General features: G+C 47.3%; 1 protein-coding gene across 2 annotated transcripts in view; it reads right to left on the minus strand.

Annotated features, from left to right (window-relative positions):
• USP46 (ubiquitin specific peptidase 46) overlaps nucleotides 1-23603 on the minus strand; it is a 58247-nt gene that overhangs the window by 24373 nt on the left and 10271 nt on the right. For both annotated transcript variants that reach the window (XM_032334289.1, XM_032334291.1), the window contains exons 2-4: nucleotides 10113-10193; nucleotides 7418-7631; nucleotides 5792-6021 (exon numbers count right to left, since the gene is read on the minus strand). In XM_032334289.1, coding sequence (XP_032190180.1) covers nucleotides 5792-6021; nucleotides 7418-7631; nucleotides 10113-10193 — 525 coding nt within the window. The remainder of the gene's footprint in view (nucleotides 1-5791; nucleotides 6022-7417; nucleotides 7632-10112; nucleotides 10194-23603) is intronic.

Below are 23603 nucleotides of genomic sequence, written 5' to 3' on the forward strand. Positions count from 1 at the left end.
CTTAAAAGGTATCTAGGAAAATTAAGTGACCTTACCTGTTCTTCCTTTTATTTAATTAATTACAAATCAACTAATAGGGCAGATTAGTATGTGGAACATACCTACAAATCACGAGCTTTCCGAAGGTCCTGAGTAATTAACACCATATTCAAATGTGCTTCGAATCCCCAGACTCCTTTCCTTGGCGCACAGAAAAGCTGGCCAAGCGGCTGTTGCACGATGATCAGCCAGGAACCGAAAATACGCTGTCTCCGAGCAGTGTGACAGAGCAGTGGGCTTAGGGAAGGCGGGAACGACAGCCCACCTGAGGGACGCAGAGTCATGTTTCAGTGAACTCACCCGGCCACTTCGCCCGTCCCCACTCCTCATGTCTAAAGGGCTCAGAAGCTCTACTAAATCCATTTTAACCTCTGCAAATGCAGCAAGGAGGAGCCGTACAACTGGCACTTCATAAAGCAGCTCCTTAGACCGACTTTGGCTCCAGTGACAGATTTAAATGTGCCTTAAAGCCTCCAGGAAGCACTAAAAGCCACAGGTTTGTAAAGCAGAAACTCAGCTTACATGGAACGGGGGGGAAATTAACAACAAGTACCACAACAAAATTAAGCTCCAAGTGGCCCCTCAAATCTTAGGAACCATGCGAGGAACAGCCGAAGAAGCACCGAGGCTAGGCTGGGAAGTCCCCATGCTGCAGCCCTGAAGCGCCCTGATCAAGGTTACATGGGCGAGTGTGAACTGAATCACCCCCTTAAAACAGTCTCTGCAAGTGTATTGCGGAGTGAAACTGTTCGTCTCCATAAATCGTTCGGTTGACATTTGCACTGCAATCACCAGCAACATTTACAAAGGGTGAGACCAAGAAGAAAAAAATTCATGTTTCCGGAGAGCATGAAGTCTGGCACAAAGAGCTCTGCTCAACTGCAGGAACCAGCGGGTGAGCTGGCTACGGTGGCAAGGACCCCTGCTCCCCCAGGGGCTAACGAGCAGCTCAGGACCTCACGCAGCGGAATCCCACTGTGAGATCGCACACTGCCACAGCAGAACCATCTAAAGGCTGTTTGCCTTGGGCCAGACATTACTCAAGGGGGGACCCATATTTCTCACCCCGTGAAGGAAAACTTAAATGTTAGGTCTTCTTTTACACTAAGTCCTCAAAAACAGCCTGCAGGCTATGTATTTTCTTCGAAAGTAGCGGGCCTGCCTAACAATTAGAGCTTTCTAAAAATGGAACGCTTCGCCAGGAGATTGAGTTCCCCATCTCTGGCCAGAGGACAGGAGATGCTGGTGACCGACTGGCTAGGATGGCACAGAAGGGACGCAAGCACTGGCAGGGAAGGATTGGATGACTCCTAGGAACCCATCCAGTTAAAGGATCTAAGAAATGGAGGTGATGACCTAAGTAGCTCCAGAGAAAACTCCTGCCTCGTCTAATCCCTTGAAGAGACAAAAAAAAAAAAATACAGGAGCACCCGGGTGGCTCAGTTGGTTAAGCATCTGTCTTCAGCTCTGGTCATGATCCCAGGGTCCTGGGATCGAGCCCCACGGTGGACTCCCTGCTCCGTGGGGAGTCTGCTTCTCCCTCTGCCTTTCCCTCGCTCATGCTCTCTTTCTTCCAAATAAATAAAATCTTTAAAAAAAAATTAAAAACTACAGGTTTTTCAGAGTGTGCCATCCTCCATAAAGACAGACTCATACATTTGCTCTTACTTCCACAAAGCAAGTATTTTTAATGGCTGGAATCCCATTATAACAAGCAGCAGAGGGAGAGGAAGAAGCCCTGAGATCATGACCCAAGCTGAAGGCAGACACTTAACTGGCTGAGCCACCCAGGTGCCCCGCCATCACCCCGAAGTTTTGAAGGGAATCTCTGGGCCCCCAGGAAAGTAACAGGCTGGTAAGAGTTTCTGCCACACAACTATTTGAGGGCGCATTATTTGCATTTGTTGGGATCAAATAACCTGTTCACAGATTAAAAACAGAAACTACAGATGTGACTAAGCCTCTCGTGTGAGCCTTCCTGAAAACTCCTACCAAGTTTTCCACAGAAGGGCTTTAGTAACCACATCAATTTCCGTGACAGCCGAAAAGGACGGCCCAGCTACACTGTCTGCTGCGGGCTTCCTGGGCAGCCACAAAAACGTGCCGCCCCAGTGTTCTGGTTCCTGTGCCATAACCTCACAGGGGACTCTGTACCGCTCCTTCACACCATTTTACAATCGTCGTGACAAAACTCACTATTCCTTTTGTTGTTAAGGTCTGCCTTCCACATCCAAGTTCCAGAAAGGCAAGGCTCTTGCTGTATCCTCGGTATCTGTGCTTTTACGCAGCAGGTTGAGGCGGGGTGGGGGTGGGGTACTTACAGAACGAAATTAAGACTCAGCTCCACAGCCACCATATTACCCAAAGTGAAGCCATCTAAAGAATAGTAGGTATAGGGGCGCCTGGGTGGCTCAGTGGATTAAGCCGCTGCCTTCGGCTCAGGTCATGATCTCAGTGTCCTGGGATCGAGCCCCGCATCGGGCTCTCTGCTCAGCGGGAGCCTGCTTCTCTCTCTCTCTCTCTCTCTCTCTGCCTGACTCTCCGCCTACTTGTGATCTCTCTCTCTGCCAAATAAATAAATAAAATCTTTAAAAAAAAAAAAAAATAGTAGGTATAGACAACAATGTGGAGAAATAATGATCATACACTCCACATGTAAAATGGGACAAGAAGTTTTCTGATAAGCATACCACAGGACCTAAAAAATATAGATAGAGAGGAAAAAATATATATATATAGATTTATGTACACTGGATTATATGAACTGGAATGTTCATAGCAGCATTGCTCATGGCTGCCCCAACCTGGAAACAATCAAATATCCACCAACAGTGAGATGAACTAGTGGACTGGCCCCTATTCACGCATGAACTACTATACAGCAATGAAAACGAATGACCGCATCCCGCAACAGCACAGCTGAATCTCACAAGGGACACTCGACAGGAAAGCAAAACCAAAACACAGTACATGGAAGAATACATACTGTATTATTTCATTTACACGAAGACAAAAACAAGACAAACTGAATGATGCATCTGAGTTACAAGTTCACTAAATACTCAAAACAGTAAGTCACAAGTTCACCAAATATTCAAAGAAAAGACTGTTATTAGTTGGACAGGACAGTAACACGGAGGAGGCAAGAGAAAGGGCAGAAAATCCAGCAAGAAGTTACTGCAATTCAGCTGAGACTGGCAGTGAAGAGCTGGCGGGGGGCGGCGGGGTGGAGGGGGCGCTGCTGAGCCGGGCATGAGCCGTGGGGACTGAGAGAAGTGGAGGGTGGAGAAGAGACACAACACGCAGAACCTGACGAAGGAGCAGCTTCAAGAGCTGCAGTGAAGACGGTGCCAAGGAACGAATCCTCCCTTATCAAAAAGAGGGAAGAAAGAAAAAAAAGACTATAAATCTGCAAATTATAATATTTACAATACAGACCGGATTTTGATGTTTAAAAGGGAGTGAAGTTGGGCTAAAAATGCATTCGGTATCAAGAAGAATAAAAGACGGCAATGGATTTAAAACACATTAAATGCTAAAAGTCACGAGCTCAAACAATAAAACAAAAGAAGGAAACGGAGGTGAAGTAGTCCACGAGGTCTCGCAATGCTGGGGAAGTGGTAAAAAAAAAAAAATTAACTGAGGCAAAGATGTATGTGGCAGTCTCTAGAGCAAACGCTAAGAGAATCTGGAACTAACAGGACCGCCGATGCACAGATAAATAAATAAATAAATAGTATCACAGATACAAAAGGCGGCAAGAAAGGAAAAGGAATAGAAAACAAGAGGGTTAACTACAGACAGAGTAGGACGGCAGGAACATACTGCCATTTCACTGTACCTGTGAATACCACAGGATGCTTCCAGAATGTGGGAAATTCTACAGGACAAACATGATTTCTTCAGTAACTAAAATGCAAGGAAAAAAGGAAGGGAGGGGGAGCAGTGGGCGGTAACTTCCAGACTAGACAGAACTGGCGGGAGGCAGTGTGTGAATGATGTTTAGATCCTTATGTGAATGAACCAACTGCTTAAAAAAAAAAAAAAGGCATAATCAGAAAAACCTGAACAGTAAGGGAATAACGATGTAAAGCAATTATTTTTAGGGGTGATAATGGTAAAGTACTTTTGTTTAAAAAAAAAAAAAAAAGATGTCTTACCTTTTAGAGCTCTCTAACAAAGTGGTGAAGAAACTATAAAGGAAATGATGAGTTTTCTGAGATTTGCTTAAAAATGACCAGGTTGGCAAGGGTGGGGGAGGCGGCATAAAACAAGAAATGATCGAGATGGGCCGGCGCGTTAACAGTCGTAGTAATGCCCATATGGGATTTACTCTACTCTTCTACTTCTGTACTCATTTGGATTTTACTGGAATATAAAATATAAAGGGACAGAAGGAAAAGGGAGGGAGGAAAGATCTCTAGATAGAAAAGTATGTGTAGAAAATGTTTTGGCAGGATGTATCTCAAAATGTTCAAGCGGTTCTCTCTGGGCAAATGTGATCTCAATTTTTAGAAAATGTTACAAATTCATCATCTCAGGGTGGGGAGATCACTGGTAACTTTTACTCTCTTCTTTCTCTTTTTGCTTAGCTATGTTTTCTAGCTGTTTCTACAATGAACAAATCAGAACGTTGATTCAAAAACTGTTTAAAAGGACAGGAGAAAGACTGCCAAAAAAAAAAAAAACAAAGAGCCTCCCACTCAAATCCACATTTCTTAATCATTTCTGGGTCCTAGTTTCTTTGCAGAAACTAATGAGAGGTACTCTCTCCCTCCTCCAGAAAGATGCACAATCCTACAGAATTTTTCTGAGCGATGTGAAGAAACGGAGAGATTGCTTATGAACTCAGAGACCTGCTATGTTGTGAGTAGTTACAGAACATAATAAGAGCTGACAATTCATTGCTTATTTCCTAGGGGCCAAGCACGGGCACCCAGGCTCCGTTTACTTTCCAACTATTAACTCATTTCATCCTCTCAAAAGACTCGATGACATAGGTGCTCTCATCGTACCCAATCTACAGATGAGGAGAGTGCAGACAGAGAGGCTGAATAATAAATACGCCCAGGGTCCCGTAACTAAGGCTTGGCACAACCGGCATACGAACTCAGCAGCCTGGATTAAACACCGAATGATGAGGCCACTCACAGGGTTAAATCAAAGACACCAAGCAAACGTGACATTTTGAGTCATTCATGCTCTGGAGACCGTGTCTTCGAATTCAATGACAGGAAGAGCCTACTGTGTGCCAGACTCATCCAAACACACGAGCCCCCCCCACCCCTCCCCGGCCCTGGCAACAGCACTGGGAGGGACTCGCCCACACGCCCAGCGAACTGGGGCGGAATCAAAAGCCAAGCCCGACTTCCAACTTCAAGTTCACCAACCCACGGCTGATTCCTTTAAGTTGGGGGGATGGTTTAGTCTACGTCTCACATGACCTCTGAGTGACCAAACCCTTTTCAAGGTAACTGGTGAAGGTCAATTCACGGACCCTCCCATTTGCCCGTGACGCACAGCAATTCAGTTTTTGAGATTTTCCCCTCATCCGTCTGCTTGAGCCAGCGGAGACACCCTGGATGGGGACACGCTTCCCAAAGCCTGTCCCCGGGGCTCACAGACGTTAGCAGAATCGTCCGCATCTGCTACAGACATCTGCCGGGTGCCACAGCCCACAGCACACCCGTGCCCAACGGAGCCCGGACAGACAGGCCCAGGCCAGCTCTGCGCACGCCCTCCCAGTGCTTACAGTTTCACAGTTCAAGCATCGCGTTTCATTGGTCAGCGTTCCCTGAAAAATCTCATGGACCCAGGTGAGTTCCGGTTTATTACTCTCTGCAGGCTCATTCATGTTGCCGTTTTTTAACTTCCCGTTCTGTTTCTCCTGCTTCTTCTCCTCCTGCAGGATGTCCGCAATGGTGTTTAGCAAATAATTTAAAAACTCATGAGCGTCCTGCTGCATGTAGTTATCGAAGAGATCTGGAACAGAGCAGGTCATGAGTGCGAGCTGCGGTTCTTGAAAGGCAAACACAAAACGCTTCATTTTAAGCGCGCACTTCAAGATTCATATCGAAATGTCAACTGGACAGGTACCACATCTATCCATCTCTATTCTGCAACTTTAATGGGTAAACTTCGGAAGAATTTTTGTTTTTTTATCCTTTTTTCTACCACCCACCAAGAACTACACTTCCCCTAGGCTCCCTAAAGTCATCCCATATATAAAACACAACCAGAATTTTTATCCTACAGAAAACCCCAGAAATTACATCATACGCTCCCTGATAAAATATCAATACTTAATATGATGTGACCGCCAACGATCCATTATTCATTCTGCAATTTTATCTAGAGCAACTGGGGTCTCTTCCCAAAGATCATCTTAAGCCCTGGCCCAGACTGGAAGCAGCTTAAAGGAAACACATATGGGAGATGGGGGACCCCTGTATCTGACGGAGTTCTGAAACCAAATACAAAGGATTCCAGAAGCCTCCTGCTGCTCCCTGCCATAAGGACAAACAATCAGGAGGCGAACGCAGCTGGAAAACTTCATTATTAATCATGTTCGCGATGAGACTCGGGAGTGCTCTGCTTCCTGCTCAGATTATTTTTATTCTGGTACATATAAACTACAACAACTTTAAAAGACAGCAATCAAATTAAATGAGACTTTATAAAACAAACATCTGATTCACTGTGCAAGTCTGCTGCAGTAAGGCTGGAATCTAGGATAAACACAAGTTGCTGTATCAACTATTTCTAGTCGTAGAAATTACCAATGCGAAGCTTCCGGAACAAGCTCATCTCTACTACCACTTTTCCCGAAAAAGAAGATAGAAAAACCAGGGGGGAAAAAAAAAATCAGGTGACAGCAGGACATTTTAATAATATAAAGATTCCAATTTAATATCCTTCAATTGTCTTAGGCAAAAGTCAGAGGTATTCTTTTTAAAACAGCAAGGCTCTGATTAGAAAATATACATCTACTTTAATCACTTATGACAAGTTTATATGAGTACTATTTTATTTGATTATTGTACCAACCTATGTATTCCTACCTGCGTTCTGCTCACAAGGCTGCCTTGGGCAATTTCTCTCTCACAAAGGTCCTACCCAGAAAAACAACTCCCAAGGTGGAACAAATAAAAAACAGTTCCAAAATGGAATGATAAATCTGAATTTATACGCATGTATGTTAATGCAGATTTATTTTATGTTATGTTATTCTTTTCTTTAAAAAAAAAAAAAAGTGATTTTTGAGTTGGCCAGACTCTTTTTCCCTTTCAAAAAAAAAAAAAAAGGCAGAGGGGAGAGTCCTTTGGGGGAGCCACAGAACAATGAATTTGTATTTCGGACCCTTAAACCCAGGACTCACCGTTCTCTTTTCTCAGCCGCGAGATGAACTTCTTTGGTGGGATCACGCCAACCTTCTTCTTCTGCGTGGCAATGCTGTGGAAGAGGTCTGCCAGGCACGTCAGTAAGTTTTCCTTCTTTTTTTGCTGGGCCTTGTATGCCAGCACATTCTCCCGGAACGGCCGGCAGAAGTACAAGGCCTGCAGCACGGAGTTACAGTAGCACGTGTTTCCGAACTGCAAGGGACAACAGGGGCACTTCAGCTCACGGTCCGAGGAAGCCCACCCTCCGGGAACCAGCCCAGACCCCCCAGGGGCAGCGTCCTGCTCGCCACGCGAGAGACGAGCAAACCACTCGCCACACCGGGGACTATCTGAGCACCAGGGAAAGGAATGAAATTTACATCCACCTGGGGCCTCTCTGGCCCATGAAAGTCCCTAAAATTATATGAGCTTTGGTTTTAAAAAAACAAAAAAAATCTAAGGAGACCACGTGGTGCTTAAAAGGGAGGGGGTAGAAGAAAAATGGGACATAATATGGCGACCCAGGCAAGTAGCTACGAGAGGTCCCACTGAAACACATGGAAACCACTAGGACAGAAAATAAAAATCCATCAGAAAGAAACCCAGGAACTAGGATCCATTTGCTCGGGTGAAATACCCTTAACTCCACGGGAACTTGCTTTAGTTTTTCTCCGTCAAGATTCTAGTGTCCCCGCTCATGCAAGTCCTCCTTTACTCCAGAGCAACGGAGGCAAAGAGGGGTCCCCCCTAGGTCATCCCACCAGCCTCTTCCCCTCCAGCTCCTAAGTCACCCTCCATCTGGTTTCTGCCAAGATGGCGAGTGTCCCAACCCAACAGCACTCGGTTCCTGCTCGCCTACGTACTCACAGGAGGACCCACGCCATAATATTTTGTTCCTCTCAAGAACCATGGACACTCAGATTATGATCAAAGAGGGAAAATGCCATCATCTCACTGGTTTTCCACAGACTGCGACTCCGTGGCAGAACACAGCCAGGACTATCGCTATCCCTTTAGAGTTTTCCACACATAGGAAAACGAAAAGGGAAAAATTTAAAGGAATCACAAGATTAATAACATAGATTTCAAGACGCTGTGTAAGACTAAAATAGAACATGAACATCTTCTCAAGACTGGTTGTTGGCTGGTGTGCCATTTTCCCAAGAGTGAAACAGATGCTCCGCCATACTTAATGTGACATTTCTACGTGTGCTAAGATAGAACACTTCCTATTTTTACATACTTTAATCTACTTTGACACAATTATGTAACAGGAGACAAACCTCTTTTTAAAGAGAAGCTGGAACTTTCATGAATTACCATTCGAAGTGAACATAAATGAAGCTATTAATACATTTAATCTCACAACGCTTCCACAAACTAGGAAATGGCCTTCATTCTTTTCTCCCCTTTCGTATATTCCCTAGCAAAGGCAGAATTTCTTACAACTTGAGTAACTACCTTCACAGAGCTAAGCAGAGGCCTGTGCATAATGACTAGAAAAAGCTAATAAAATTAGGAGTCAGTGTTTCACCCACACAACGCCCTATATTCCCGTGCATCCTCTGCCCTTCGACTCACTGCCCCGCCCTGACCTAGACACACTTCAGTAACGCTTGGAGCCGAGCCAGGGGATGCCTCCAGGGAAAGAAAAGGAACTAACATTCACGGAGTGTCCACTGTGTGTCTCAGACTCCCGTCAGGATCTTCACTAGGAGCTCTCACCGATCCTTCACTCTAACTCACGAAATAGAGGTCGCATGGTCTCCACTTTACAGCTGGGGAAGTGGAGGCTCAGAGAGGCCAACTGACTTGCTCGAGACTACACAGCTAGTAAACAGCATGGGCACAATTTAGACTCGGTCCATATTACTTCGAAGCCAACGTTCTTTCCATGAGCCACACATGGCATTCACTCACTGAGAACATTTCTAGCTTCCCCGGTGAAACTACCACTTACAACACATGGGTATGGGCAGATTCTGCTGAGAGCCATTGTTCCCGAAAACCGGATACTTAGGAGTTAACACCTGGTGTGTGGAAAACCTCCGTGCCAGAGGGGGAAGGATCGGGTGAGGAAGAAAGCTCACAAGGGTGGCAGGTAATATGGCCTTAGTACTTAGGATCAACTTACCAAGGAAGCAGAGCCTGCCAACCGTGGCCACACACAAGGGAGCCACTGCCGAGCACAGACAAAATGGGGCCAAGGAGTTCTGCGATCCACGGGTCCCGGTTCTCCCCCACGACCCACCTCTGTTTTAAGTACCACCATCAGCTTATATGGTTAAACGGTTACTGGGGATGAGCTGGTAACACCCTTAACGCTCTGGCTGTACTGACGCGTACTAAAACAGAGACTGCCCAAGGAGCTCGTCCAGATGATATAAGCTGATCTGGATATAAAGTCTAACAAAACTGCTCCGAAAGTTATGTGTACAAAGGAAATCGCGTAAGTTGGGCTGGGGGGGGGTGGCGGTGAGAATCCAACCCAACAAGGCAATAATTAAACCCTTTTACTGGGACAACTGACACTTCTAAAAACTGGACTAAACTTCTCCCTTCCCAACATGTGCCATTCCTAGGAACTAAGGCACATGAAAAATTATTTAAAAATTGGTAGTAAGAAAAACTGCCATTAAGTTGCTTCAAATGCTCTCAAACATTTGATAAAAATAGTAATTTTTGAATACTTACGTTGACCAATCCAAAGTAGTGTTCATTGATTGGAAACTGCTCTGGACCAATGTCTTTTTCCAGAGCAGAGGCATTGGTGCCCTGAAAGAGAAAAAGAAAAGTTCCGTTGTAGGTAAAATGGACAACAGACCCTTAGCAGAGTCCTCTGTTGATCCCCGGGTCCTCATGGTGGTTGGTGATGTTCACGCTAGGAAAAAATGTGTCAGAAGTAAATCAGCAAATGAATTAATAATGTCAGCCTTATTCTTCCCCTCATCCAACCTAATCATCCCTTCAAACCTGCTCTATTTGGTGGCTTCGATGATCTTCTAACAGGAAAGTTGGTCTGATAGGCAAAGAAGCAAACTATCATTAAGAACTTGTGAATAAGCCATGTTTAAGCTCGACAGCTTTTATAATACTTAGTGGTCTAAAGATTCATATCACCACTCTCGAAGTGCATTTCTCCTTTCTGACGAAGACTTACTGTGCACCCACTATGTGCCAGGCACTGTTCTAGGCAGTGGCACTCCAACAGTGAAAGAAACAGACAAGGAAGCCCACTTTCACGGAGCTCACATTTTAGCAGATGAAGAGAGCCGGAAAGAAAAAGCAAATACGCTAGACAATATACTGGAAAGTCGTGAGTGCCGAGAGGAAAAATAAAGTCGGAACTGAGGGTGTGGACCTCGGGGAGTAAGGGTGGAGGAGAGGTATGGAGGCAGGGTGGAGTGTGGACAGTCGGCGCTTTCGGTGGGTGGGGGAGGGTCTTGCCTGGGAAAGTGAAATGTCCAAGGAATATCGTGAATAAGGGAGCAATGCCCTTTAAAACCCAACACTTCCCAAATGCATCAAATTAGTAAGTCAAGTTTAACGCTCCAACAAGACAGTGGGAAGTTACTGGGTAGTCCCACTATGTGCCAGGGACTGTGCTATTGACTCTCGCAACAGTCCAACAGGTAAGTACTATCATAACCCCCATTTAATAGGAACATAAGGTTTACAAGTTAAAAATTTGCCCAAGGACCACAGTCTATAAGTGGCAGAGCCGGGACCTGAACCCAGGAGTCACAGTTGGGAGCCCACGATCTTAACAAATGCTAGGAGAGCAACCACATGGAACAAACTGCTAAGGGCCAAGTGTTTTCCCATGTCCTCTAGGTCCATTACACGGCCCACATTCTGAATTCCTTCTCCTGTCTTCTGAGACTTTGAGTTCGGTGGTCATCTGTGTGTTCAACAGTTTTACTGTGTGTGTGTGTGTGTGTGTGTGTGTGTGTATAGTCTTCACCACCTTTCATAATAATGCAACCCCATATATAATGCCGAATCTTTTATTTTTTTTAAAAGATTTTATTTATTTGACAGACAGAGATCACAAGCAGGCCGAGAGGCAGGCAGAGAGAGAGGAGGAAGCAGGCTCCCTGCTGAGCAGAGAGCCCGATGTGGGGCTTGATCCCAGGACCCTGAGATCATGACCTGAGCCGAAGGCAGAGGCTTAACCCACTGAGCCACCCAGGCGCCCCAATGCCGGATCTTTTAAATAATGTTTAGCATATTATAGCAGGATTTTATGGCATAGACAAAATCACTAAAAACTTTCAAAAAAGCTCTATCTCAATCATAAATCAATACAAATAATGCATATTAAATACCCCCACAGCCATATCGGAAGCAGCATTAGAATATATGGCTTAGAGCCCAGGAGGAATGTCAGATATAAAAGTACAGCACACGGAGACAGAGCTCATTAAATCTCCCTTTACGAGGCAGCCATATATTCAAGCTGATCCGTGCTTTTTGCTATTCAGGAATTCTTGGATCGAGTCTGCTTCTTTCAACCTATCTTAATACTTTCCCATTGGAGGGGGTGCTGGGGAGGTGATCATTCACACGGAGGGCAAAGTTTAAGAGAAAAAACCTATTCAAAACACCTGTCCTTCGGAGGCCCACGCCTCCCAGTGCTGGCAAGGCCCTCCTATCTCCTCCCCTGGCTGGCCCACCTTTACCCTCCGTCCCCGCCGTCATCAGGTGGTCGCCATCCCCATGTGGGGGAGCGGTCCCACGGTCCGCTCTCTCCGTCCCTGGAGGTCCCGTTTTCCAGCTGTCTCCTCTTCCACTCCACTCGAGCACCTCACTCCCAGAGACGTCCTCCGGATCTGCTCACTGCCCTGACGTGGACCCGGGCTCAGCTCTGGCTGCCGGCTTCCTGAGGCAGCCACACTCCATGTGCTGCCCAGAACCTCTCGCTCCCCTTCTTTCTTACTCAGCTTAGAGCCCAGGGATCTTGACTTCCACGGCTCTGACAAACAACCTACACCTTGTCCTTTGGGCACACCACCTAGTGAAAACCAACCCAGCAAGAACCGAACTGTCCACCTTCTCTGAACACGTACCCCCACACAGATGTGCAGTGCTAGTGGGAGTCACACAGCCACGCTGGCTGGATTCACCCGAATTCACTCAAGTGGCCCCGAACAGGTCTCACTTCAAACAATGTGTCTTCAGGGCACTCATTCTCCACGCCACGACGACAATTTCCAACCTTCCCGGAGCTCATCAAAACCTCCACATCCGGACGCCTGGGTGGCTCAGTGGGTTAAGCCGCTGCCTTCGGCTCAGGTCATGATCTCAGAGTCCTGGGATCGAGTCCCGCATCGGGCTCTCTGCTTGGCAGGGAGCCTGCTTCCTCCTCTCTCTCTCTCTCTGCCTGCCTCTCCATCTACTTGTGATTTCTCTCTGTCAAATAAATAAATAAAGTCTTTAAAAAAAAAAAAAAAAATAAAAAAAAAAAAAAAAAAAAAAAAAAAAAACCTCCACATCCCCTAGATCTCCTCTGTGTCTCTCCCTGGCCTCCAACTCAATACAGGGGGAAAAAAAATTAACTGAATTAAACTAAACCAGCAGGGAGGAACTCCCTTAATTTCACTCCCAAACCTTCCAACCTATGTCCCTCGGTTAATGAAGGAGCCCTCGCTCTTGTCCAAGCCGATGTCTCCTCTACGGTTAGATCCTTCCCATCAGAATTGAACATGCCTGTCGTAAAGGCTCGTGGCAGATGTTTACACCATGTCATTTCTGCCCCGGGCTCTGAAGGTCAACGTGAAGAATTTAGCATGCCTCAGTGCCTCTCCCACTAAAAATACATGCGTGCACACTCTCCCACACCTCTCCCCCAGTGACCTCCACCAATGTCACCGTCGCATCACGGCTCAACTTTAAAGAACTCTCTATTCCAAAACAACTACAGACGAGTCAGATAGAACGTCTAAGATTTGTTTTAAATAATCCAGTGGTGAGGGGCCCCTGAAGAGCTCAGCCGGTTAAGCGTCTGCCTTTGGCTCAGGCCATGATCCCAGGGTCCTGGGATGAAGCCCTGCTCAGCGGGAAGCCTTCTTCTTCCACTCCCTCTGCCTCTCCACCCAGCTTTGCAGAGCTCTTATGCCCGCACGCGCTCTCAAATAAATAAATAAATAAATAAAAACTTTAAAAACAACAACAACAAAAAATCCAGTGCTGAGGTGCAGAGACGTGGGGATACAATTTCGTTGTTGAAGCTGAGTGCTGGGTAGTGGGGCTTCTTACACCATTCCATCTACACCACAACATGTACGTGTACAGGGGGTGCCTGGGTGGCTCAGTGGGTTAAGCCTCTGCCTTTGGCTCAGGTCATGATCTCAGGGTCCTGGGATAGAGCCCCGCATCAGGCTCTCTGCTCAGCGGGGAGCCTGCTTCCCCCCCACTCTTTCTGCCTGCCTCTCTCCCTACTTGTGATATCTGTCAAGTAAATAAATAAAATCTTTCTTTAAAAAAAAAAAAAAGTACCTATACCCCCATGTCCTAATTTCCAGAACTTGTGATTATATTTCCTTAATGGCAAAGGGAAATTCAGGCTGTAGATGGGATTAATTTGCCAGTCGGCTGACCTTAAGATAGCGGGACTGTCCCGGATTCTCTTGGTGGGTCCAAAGTGATCACAAAGAGCCTTAAAGGTGGGAGACGGAAGCAGAATGGTAGACGAGAGTGATGCCATGTGTGAAGGACTCCATCGGCCTTTGCCAGTCTCAAAGATGAAGGAAGGGGGCCAAGAGCCAAGGAACCCAGGAGCCAACCTCTAGAAACTGGAAAAGGGAAGACGCAGTCTCTGCTAGAGCCTCCAGGCAGCATTCACCCCGTACGACCTTCATGTTGGCTCACGGAGGCCCACTTCAGAGCTCTGACCTCCAGAACTGCAAAATGATAAATCCGGATTGTTTAAGGCACTGAGTTATGGTACTTTGTGATAGCAGCAACAGGACACTAATACAATTTGTTAGAGATTGTCCGTAATACTCTTGAAGGCTTGTCTCTCTTTCCTCACCTCCACATCTCTCGTCTGGATTCTACCCCCACTTCATCCCTGACGTGCTCCAAACATGGCCAACTCCAGGGCGCACGTTGAGCAGCTGGCCTTCTCCAGGCACTGAGGCCTCTTCTCCATGCCCCTCTCTAGGGTCTGGTTAATAACCACTCATGGGGCCTCAAGCAGCAGCTACCATTTCCAACTTCATCTTCATCCCAGAAAACTTACTTCTGAGCTCTTTCAGACTGGATGCGTACCGGCATTTCCAATGGCTTGAAGCGCTCCCGATCAGTCTACTCCAAACTAGAGCCTCCCCTTCTCCTTCCCCCACATCCAACCCTTTCCTGGTCTTTCCTCACAGAGTAAATGACAATGCTGCCTGCTTTCTGGCCGTGAGGAGATCTAGCCTGGGGGCCTTCCCTGACCCACCCACCCTGTCTTTGGGTTCTCGCTCCTTCCACCTTTCAGGCCTCTTTCATCTCCTGTCATCGCCAGCAAGGCCAGGCCACTCTCGCTGGAGCTAGGACAGCGTCCTGACACCCATGTCCCCACCTCTAACCCCACATCAACATGGCAGCACGAGTATTCTCCGTAAATACAAATCTACTCTAAAACCACCGAGTCCCCGCTGCTGTCTCTGGGGTCAGCTCTGGCCACCCACGCCTTGCCTGTCAGGACCGACTTCATTCCACTCCTCACACACCTCACACACCTCACATCCCGCCCCCCCCACCCCATCTGAAGGCCCTTCCCCAGCTTCTTCACCAGGCTGCGCCCCATCACGCTCTCAGGGAATTCCTCGCTGACCACCCCCAGGCTCCGGGAGTGCCTGTCACGGAAAGTAGAGTGGCCCCTGCAAGACGTCTGCGCCCTCGTCCCTGGAGCTGTGAATCTGTGACCCCACATGGCAAACAGGATTGTGCAGGTGTGATTAATTTAAGGATCCTGAGATGGGGAGATGACCCGGATTATGTGGGTGGGCCCGGGGTAACCACAAGGTCCACGAGGAAGGAGACAAGAGGCAAGAGTCAGTGCGGAGACGCGCCAACAGGAGCAGAGTTCCAAGGGGGGATGTGAAGACGGAGGAAGGGCTGTGAGCTGTGAAATGTAGGCAGCCGCAGACACTGGAAAAGGCAAGGGAACACATCCTCCCTTAGAGCCTCTGGAAGGTGTGCAGCCTGGTGACACCTTGATTTTAGGACATCTGACCTCTGGAGCTCTAAGAGAATAAATGTGTCATTTGAAACTACTAAGTATGTGGTGTTTTTTTTTTACAGCAGCAATAGGAAACTTCCACCACATAAGCCCTGCTTCCCACCCGGGGCACCTGCATGGCATCCCTACCTAGCTGCGAGGGAGGCTGGCAAGAGTGGTCTTCACCTGAGCAGCCATGACTAGCGAACATTAGAAATGGAAAATGGAGGGGCGCCTGGGGGGCTCAGTCAGTTAAGCGTCTGCGTTCGGCGCAGGTCATGATCTCAGGGTCCTGGGATTGAGCCCCACATCGGGCTCTCTGCACAGTGGGGAGCCTGCTCCACCCCCCACTCCCCGCTCTGTCTGCCTCTCTGCCTACTTGTGATCTCTCTGTCAAATAAATAAATAAAATCTTTAAAAAAAAAAAAAAGGAAGACGGAAAATGAGGGAACAACTAGCAGGCAATGTCTCAGAGGGTCCTTGTGGCAAGGTTTGTAACAGAAAACAAGGTGGAAACAATCTGAACTGGTTAAAAAGTTACAGTGAACCATATGACGGAGTCCCGTGCAGCTGTTTAAAAAGTAAAGTTAATGGGCACCTGGGTGGCTCAGTCGCTTAAGCATCCAACACTTAGTTTCAGCTCAGGTCATGATCTCGAGGTTGTGGAATCAAGCCCCATGTCGGGCTCTGCCCTGAGCTCATAATCTGCTTCAGATTCTCTCTCTCTCTCTCACTCCCTTGCATGTGCAACCAGTGAAGTTGCCACACAGGTACTGCTATAAAATCTGTCCAAGATACAGTAGTAAGTTAAAGCATGTTAGAGAGTGATGACGCATAGGCCGATACTGGAAATGTCGCTCATTTCATCAACAGACGCAGAGCCTTGCTTTTTGCCCAGCACTCGACCTGAGGCCCACACGTGAACACAGCCGACCAGGCCTGCCCGCACTCACCGCCCCTGCACTAAAGGAAGCCCCTTCCAGAATACCGCAGAAATCATTCATGTCATCCCTAGGGCCTAGGGGCGGGGCTGGGAGATCACCAAGGGGCTTTTCAGGTTCTCTTCTCAACCATTTACATGTTTTACTCTGCGCATGTATTATTTTTGTCATACAAAAAGTTTAATAAAAATTAGCAAACTAATATCCAGCAGACCAGCTATCTAAAGCCCACAGCACGTAATCCAGACTGCATTTGGCCATTTTCTTCCTCCCGGTAGGAATGTGCCCTTGGTGTTGGTCACTCCGCTCTCTTGGCCTCGGTTTCCTGGCTGAGAGGGGAGAGAGGCTGGTGTCCAGCCCATCTGACTGCTCGGCAGGCTGGGAGAGTCAAGCAGAACCCGGGCTGTCACCAACACGATGTCAACGGCAGGGCAGCCTACAAAGCCGGGAGCCTGCGTTCCTGCTCGCGCCCCGCGCAGAAGCACAAAAGACAGAGTGGGAGGCATGGAGGGTAATCGCTCCGAGGCCAGATGCTGAACAAAAAACCCAATCTGTAGTGGTAAATCACAGGGTCTGGAGGTATAGAAACACAAAGATCTTATTTCCATCAGTAAAAAATTTGGTGGCCTTTGAAAAACAATGTGCCACACTTTATTAAAAATAGAATCTGGGCTGGGACAAGTTCCAACAAGAAGACTGTAATGTTAGCTCTTCAGAGCCCTTCTGAGAGCAATTCTGTGACTGCCGAGGGGGGGCTGCAAAATCAGCAAATAAACAACAAGAACAACCGGGAAGGGTGAAGCGTAGATGCCTCAGATGCACAGAGAAAAGGCGTTTCTTTTCAAAGCGATTTTAAAAGCAGTTTATAAGGAAAGCATATTAGAATGTCTTCCACGGGGGAATAAAAAAGACAGAGAATCTCACCCCAGAGAATGATACAATCAGAACGACACTACGAGGTCTATAAAAGCCGATGAGACGATCACCATCATATGGCAGTGCCTGAGCAGAAAACCGTAGAGACCAGGAAGCATCCCTGGAGATCAGCTAGACCCATTTCACAGACAATAAAACCAAGGCCCAGAGAAGTAAGCCTCCTTGCCCAAGATCACCTCAGGACAGCCCACTTCTGCGAATCCTAGGACAGGCAGCCTCGCTCAAGGCTGCACAAAGAAGGGACACACACACAAACGGCCAAAAACAACATGTAAGGATTTCCTGAGTACTCAGAGAACAAGTCCCTAATAATAAGCCAAGGGTTGAAATATATGACAAAGTGAATGTTGTTGGCTGAAAACACATTTTTAGGTCTACGCTCAAGAGGCCATTCTACTTATCAAGTTAAGTTTTCAAAGTACAAACATACACCAAGAACGAGCTTTCACAAGGACTAGCAGTCCCTGACTTCTGACGACTGAAGGTCATTCTTACAGCCTCCCAGAGAGAGTGAAATGAAAATGAGGTGACACAGAGCTCAGGATGAGTCAGGAGCCACCTGCCACAATTTAGGCATGGTTACGGAGGAGTTGCATAATTAGTCATCATAACAACAAAAGATAACACACATCAGCCTTACTACGCCCAGTCACTGCCGTCAGGACGGGATGTGTATTTTACTCCTGTCATCATCACCTCACCATTTAACTCCGGAGGTGAATGCCATCATTGTCCCCATTTTAAAGATAAGAGGACTGGGACCTAGAGACGGTAGTGAACTTTATCAAAGTTCGCACAGCCAAGTGCAGTGAACTGGGTTTGAACTCACCCCAGGAGGCTCCCGACCACGAAACTGTTCTGACTCTCAAGGAGCGTCAAGAGAATCCCAGAATGGCAGAAGGAAAACCTGAAGAGGTCACAAAGCTGTAGAGGCAAACCCCTAACTCCAAGGCACCCCATGAAATAGCCACAGTGAGCAGCACACCTGTCCTTTTCTGTAAAATCTCTACAGAACACTGCAACCTGTTTAAAGCAAATATACAACGGAGGTTGGAAGTCAAGAAAAACTCGGGATGTAGTCAATAGGAAAACGGACTATTTTTTTTTTTTGCCCCAAATGGTTTTAAGTGCTGTGAACCTTTAGCCAAGCAGGAAAAGTAAATAATATTAAGTTTAACAAGGCAAAAAGAGAAAACAGCATCAAAAAGTAGAAATGAGGGGTGCCTGGGTGGCTCAGTGGGTTAAAGCCTCTGCCTTCGGCTCAGGTCATGATCCCAGGGTCCTGGGATCGAGCCCCATGTTGGGCTCTCTGCTCCGCAGGGAGCCTGCTTCCTCCCCCCACCCCGCCTGCCTGCCTCTCAGCCTACTTGTGATTTCTCTCTCTCTGTCAAATAAATAAAAAAATTAAAAAAAAAAAAAAGTAGAAATGAAGGCACCTGGATGGCTCAATCCGTTAAGTGTCTACCGTCGGCTCAGGTCATGATCCCAGCCCCGCATCAGGCTCCCTGCTCACCAGAGAGCCCGCTTCCCCCTCTATCCCTCTCCCCTACCGTGCTCTCTCGCTCTCTCAAAAATAAATAAAATCTTTAAAACAAAATAGAAATGAGTTCTAAGGGGTAAAACACTTTAGACCTAATAATGAAATAATATGCAATCTTACTGCTCTAACTTGTAAATTTTTAGTTACTGACGGTTATATAAGGAAAACAATGTCATAGAAAAAGAACCTACCACAAGAATGCATAACAAAATATATTTTTTAGACTTTTTAATTTTTTTTTTTAAGATTTTATTTATTTACTTGACAGAGAGAGATCACAAGTAGGCAGAGAGGCAGGCAGAGAGAGAGAGAGAGGACGAAGGAGGCTCCCTGGCGAGCAGAAAGCCCGATGCGGGACTCGATCCCAGGACCCAGCGATCATGACCCGAGCCGAAGGCAGCGGCTCAACCCACCTCTTACCCAACGTGGATCTCAAACCCACAACCCCTGAGATCAAGAGTCACACGCTCCAGGAGCGCCTGGGTGGCTGAGTCAGTGAAGCATCCAACTCCTGATTTTGGCTCAGGTCATGATCTCAGGGTTGTGAGATCGAGCGCCCTAACGGGCTCCGAGCTCAGTGCAGAATCGTTTGGGATTCTCCCTCTCCCTTTGTCCCTTCCCCCACTCATGTGCTCACTCTCTCTCTCTGTCTCTCTTGTTCCAAAAAAAAAAAAGTCACACGCTCCAGCTGAGCCAGCCAGGCACCCCAAAATGTGTTATTAATACAGCTTGCTCAATTCTCAGTGTTAAGATTATAACGGGGTGAGGGGGTGGGGAAGGGGGAGAGAACTGGTATGAATTATATATCAGGAAAGTTTCCTTTTTTTTTTTTTTTTTTAAATCCAAAGGAAGCTGCGAGCTATCTGTCATACCTCTAAAAAACAGAAATGCAGGCTGTAATTCTGAACAAAATATCCACTGTAGCTCTAAAAGGCAGAAATGCAGGCTCAGAACTGGTGTGGCCACTTCCCTGGCCCTTGAGCTACGGCCCCCACTTTCCCTTCCCCTCGCCAGTTTGCTTCGATGCCACTTCTTCAAAGCTACCTTCCTTTACCTCTCTCTCACAGAATCCTGTATGGAACATCATAAAGCTTACCATGATTTGTGATAACATCCTGGTGATTATTTAACATGTTTTCCCACTGAACCACAGGTTGGGAAGTGATGGTCCACAGACCAAATCTGGCACAGCTACTTTTGTAAATAAAGTTGTACGGGCATACGGTCACAAGTGTCCACTGACTTATTGCAGCTACTTTCACAATAGTGGAGTAGTTGTGACTGAGACACTGTGGCCCACAAAGCCCAATATCTTTACCATCTAGCCCTTGACCGAAAAGCCTGGTGATCTCTACACGAGACCATAACCTCCATGAAGCCAGGCTCTATCAGGTCTGGTTGGTTTGCCAGGACCTAACAGAGCCTCTGGCGTGTAATAAGGCGCCGACATCAATCTGCCGACTGAGTAATGTGCAAACGGGGGGAAGGGGTAAGTAGCACAGGCCACGCATTCAGAGACTGCACGTCCATACATTCCATCCCTCTGGTCCGCTCTCGTCCAGCCCAAGCCAGATTACACTTATTATCTTTCTTCTACTCCTGAAGAAAGGGAGAGAACCTGCTCACCTTCACTCTGTCTGTAAAGGCAGAGACACGACTCTAATGTAGGCCATTCGGATTCCGAGCCCAGGCCCCTGACCGCCAGTCAGGGGAGAGGATCTTCTCATTCATATTTTTAGTAATTCCCGAACTGCAGATCCAGGGACTAGGCAGAGAGCCAGAGCTGCCTCTGACCGCGTGGTCCCTGGCTCTCGGGCACTCATGCCCTCGTCACCTAACCCCCGGGGGCGCGACAGCCCAAGGTGGCTATGGATGTCCGTCCTGCTCAGACAGCAGACCGGTCATCCAGTCCCAGGGAGCAACACTGAACAAAACTCTCCATTCAGAAAAATCATTCCCGGGGACTCCCCAGCCCCATTTCATAGCTAAGGGAAATGAGGTTAATGGAGGTTGAGGACCTGGCCAAGGTCAGGTGGTCGTATGAAGCAGAGGTCTGCTGTGAACCCGGGATCTGAACACCGTCACACTGCAACCCCAGCTCCCGGTGCGAGAGCGCTCAGCCCCCTCCCGGGTCTCTCCAGGCTTTCCCCGGGGGCCGTCATCCACAAGAAGGCAGTTAAAGTACATTTCTATCCTGCGCCACAGTCGCGGGCCATTTCCACGCCTTACAGGATACTGGGTAGGGAAAGAAGTGAAAAAAAAAAACTCAACATGACTTCATTCAATGATCATAACACAGAAACAAAGACGTGTGCTGCTGAAGAAAGATGACCCTGGGGTACATAACGATCCCCAGTCCTCACGGGAAGGGACATTAAAGGGCAGCCAGAGACTCTGGTTTGTAAAACAGCTCTCCACATGCCTAGCGACGGTGTAAAAAAGTCCTCATGCAAAGAGAAAATTTCAACTCAAAAGCAGAACAAAAGATCCTGGTCAGTATCTATCTTCTGGCTGAGGGGGAGAAAAAGGAAATTTCGCCCACAGTCACTGAACTCCGTGTGCTACAAGCAATAACTCCTTCCCAATCCAACGTTCTACAACCAAGCCCCCAAGCACGCCACCCTGCTCATGAGGTCTCCGCAGCTCCTACTTCACCCCGGAGCCCCTGCCGTCACGTCACTCCCCAGAAAAGCAGCACGGGAAGGCCCGGGCTCCCAGCAAAGCCCCAGGTCAAAGAGGACAGCTCTGCGAATTTGACTTATATGGGGATTTTGAGCGTTCTCCACCCACCCAACGCCCTCTAGTAATTCGAGGTCTTCATCAATGAAACACCAGGACACCAGCACCCCATCCCAGCACGGGAGAACGCAAGGTGCTGGTGTGGCCGGATGGGTCTGCGCGGCACCCCTGCCCTCTGAATCGGTCCTGCACCATCAGGCATATTTTACTCTAATGGAATGAAAGCATCTAGTACTGACTCTGAAATAGAAAACATAAAAGTCGGGGCACCTGGGTGGCTCTGCCAGTTAAACGTCTGCCTTTGGATCAGGTCAAGATCTCAGGGTCCTGGGATCGAGCCCCCATCAGGGTCCTTGCTCGGCAGGGAGCCTGCTTCTCCCTCTGCTTGTGCTTGCTCGCTCTCTGACAAATAAATAAAGTCTTTAAAAAAAAAAGAAAGAAAGAAAGAAAGAAAGAAAATAGAAAATTCTGCGCTCTCTTCTCTCATCCCCAAACAGGGTGGCCATGGGAGAAAAGAGACAAGTCAGGAATTCTTTACGGCAGTATCACTCAAGGTATTATTACTGCCATGAGCTAAGTTCAGAAACTAAGAACAGGTAAGACGAATGGATAGAGTTATTTTGTATCTGTCAAGTTTAATCATAAAAGAGGGGTTTGTGTGCTTATGTATCTTGGGAGTTTTTAACTCCATTTTGCTAATAATTCTTTTTTATTGTATTTTACAAAAATACCAGTCTGTGACAGATTGAAAGGCAAAGTAAAACTGGTCCTTCCCTACAGACTCGGAAAATAATTGCCAACAACAAAACAGTTAAATGAAATGGAGCTTGTTTTCCTGAACGTGTGAATTGCTGCTCAAGCTCCCCTAAGGAGAGGCACGCAAACTACAAGTGCACGAGGACACCATTCTCCCCCTGACTGGCAGAGACCACAGGGGTTCTGGAGAGCACGCGGCTTTGGCAAGGCTGCGGGTAACGAGTCGCACATATTGCTGCTGGTGGAGGGCAACTTGGCGAAATCCATCCAAGTTACAAATGCAAATCCATTTCTAAGAAATGAGGTGACAGCTCTATCCCCACACATGAAAATGGTATGTGGACATATGGATGGATAGATGTTCCCTATAGCCTTGTTTGTAAAAGCCAGAGACTGGAAAACTACCTTTCTGCCCATTGTGGGGGGCTGGGTAAGCCAGGGCAGTACATTCAAGGAACTGAATACTCTGCAAGCCATTAAAAAAGAATGGGGACGCTCTTCCCAGACTAGCGCTACCCACCTCCAAGGCACAGAAAGCAAGGGGCAGATCAGGATAGACCAGCACAGGCTAAAAGCACTGCTTGTGTTTTTAAAAAAATGACGAGAGAAATAAACATATCTGCTTCTACGTGCATAAGATACCAATGAACGGAAGCAGAGGGAACTGCGAGGAGAAACTGCGCGGAGGCCAGGACCGGATGGTGCGTGTGTCGTCAACATTATAGCCTTCTGCACAGTTGGAAACTCCTACGGTGGAAACTCATCTTTTTTAAAAAAGTTTAAGTTTTGTTTTTGTTTTTGATTTTTTTTTTTTTTTTTTAGAAGAAACGGAGCTTAGGGGCACCTGCGTGGCTCAGTTGGTGAAGCACCTGCCTTTGGCTCAGGTCATGATCCCAGGGTCCCGGGACGGAGCCCCGAGGAGGGCTCCCTGCTTGCCACCTAGGGCGCGGGCAGTCTGCTTCTCCCTGGGCCCCTCCTCGGCTTGTGCAGGTGCACGCGAGCTCATGCTCTCTCTCTCTCAAATAAATAAGTAAATAAAATCTTAAAAAAGAAAAAGAAACTGC

The sequence above is a fragment of the Mustela erminea genome, chromosome 2 (genome assembly GCF_009829155.1).
Source record: "Mustela erminea isolate mMusErm1 chromosome 2, mMusErm1.Pri, whole genome shotgun sequence".
NCBI classification, from domain to species: Eukaryota; Metazoa; Chordata; class Mammalia; order Carnivora; family Mustelidae; genus Mustela; species Mustela erminea.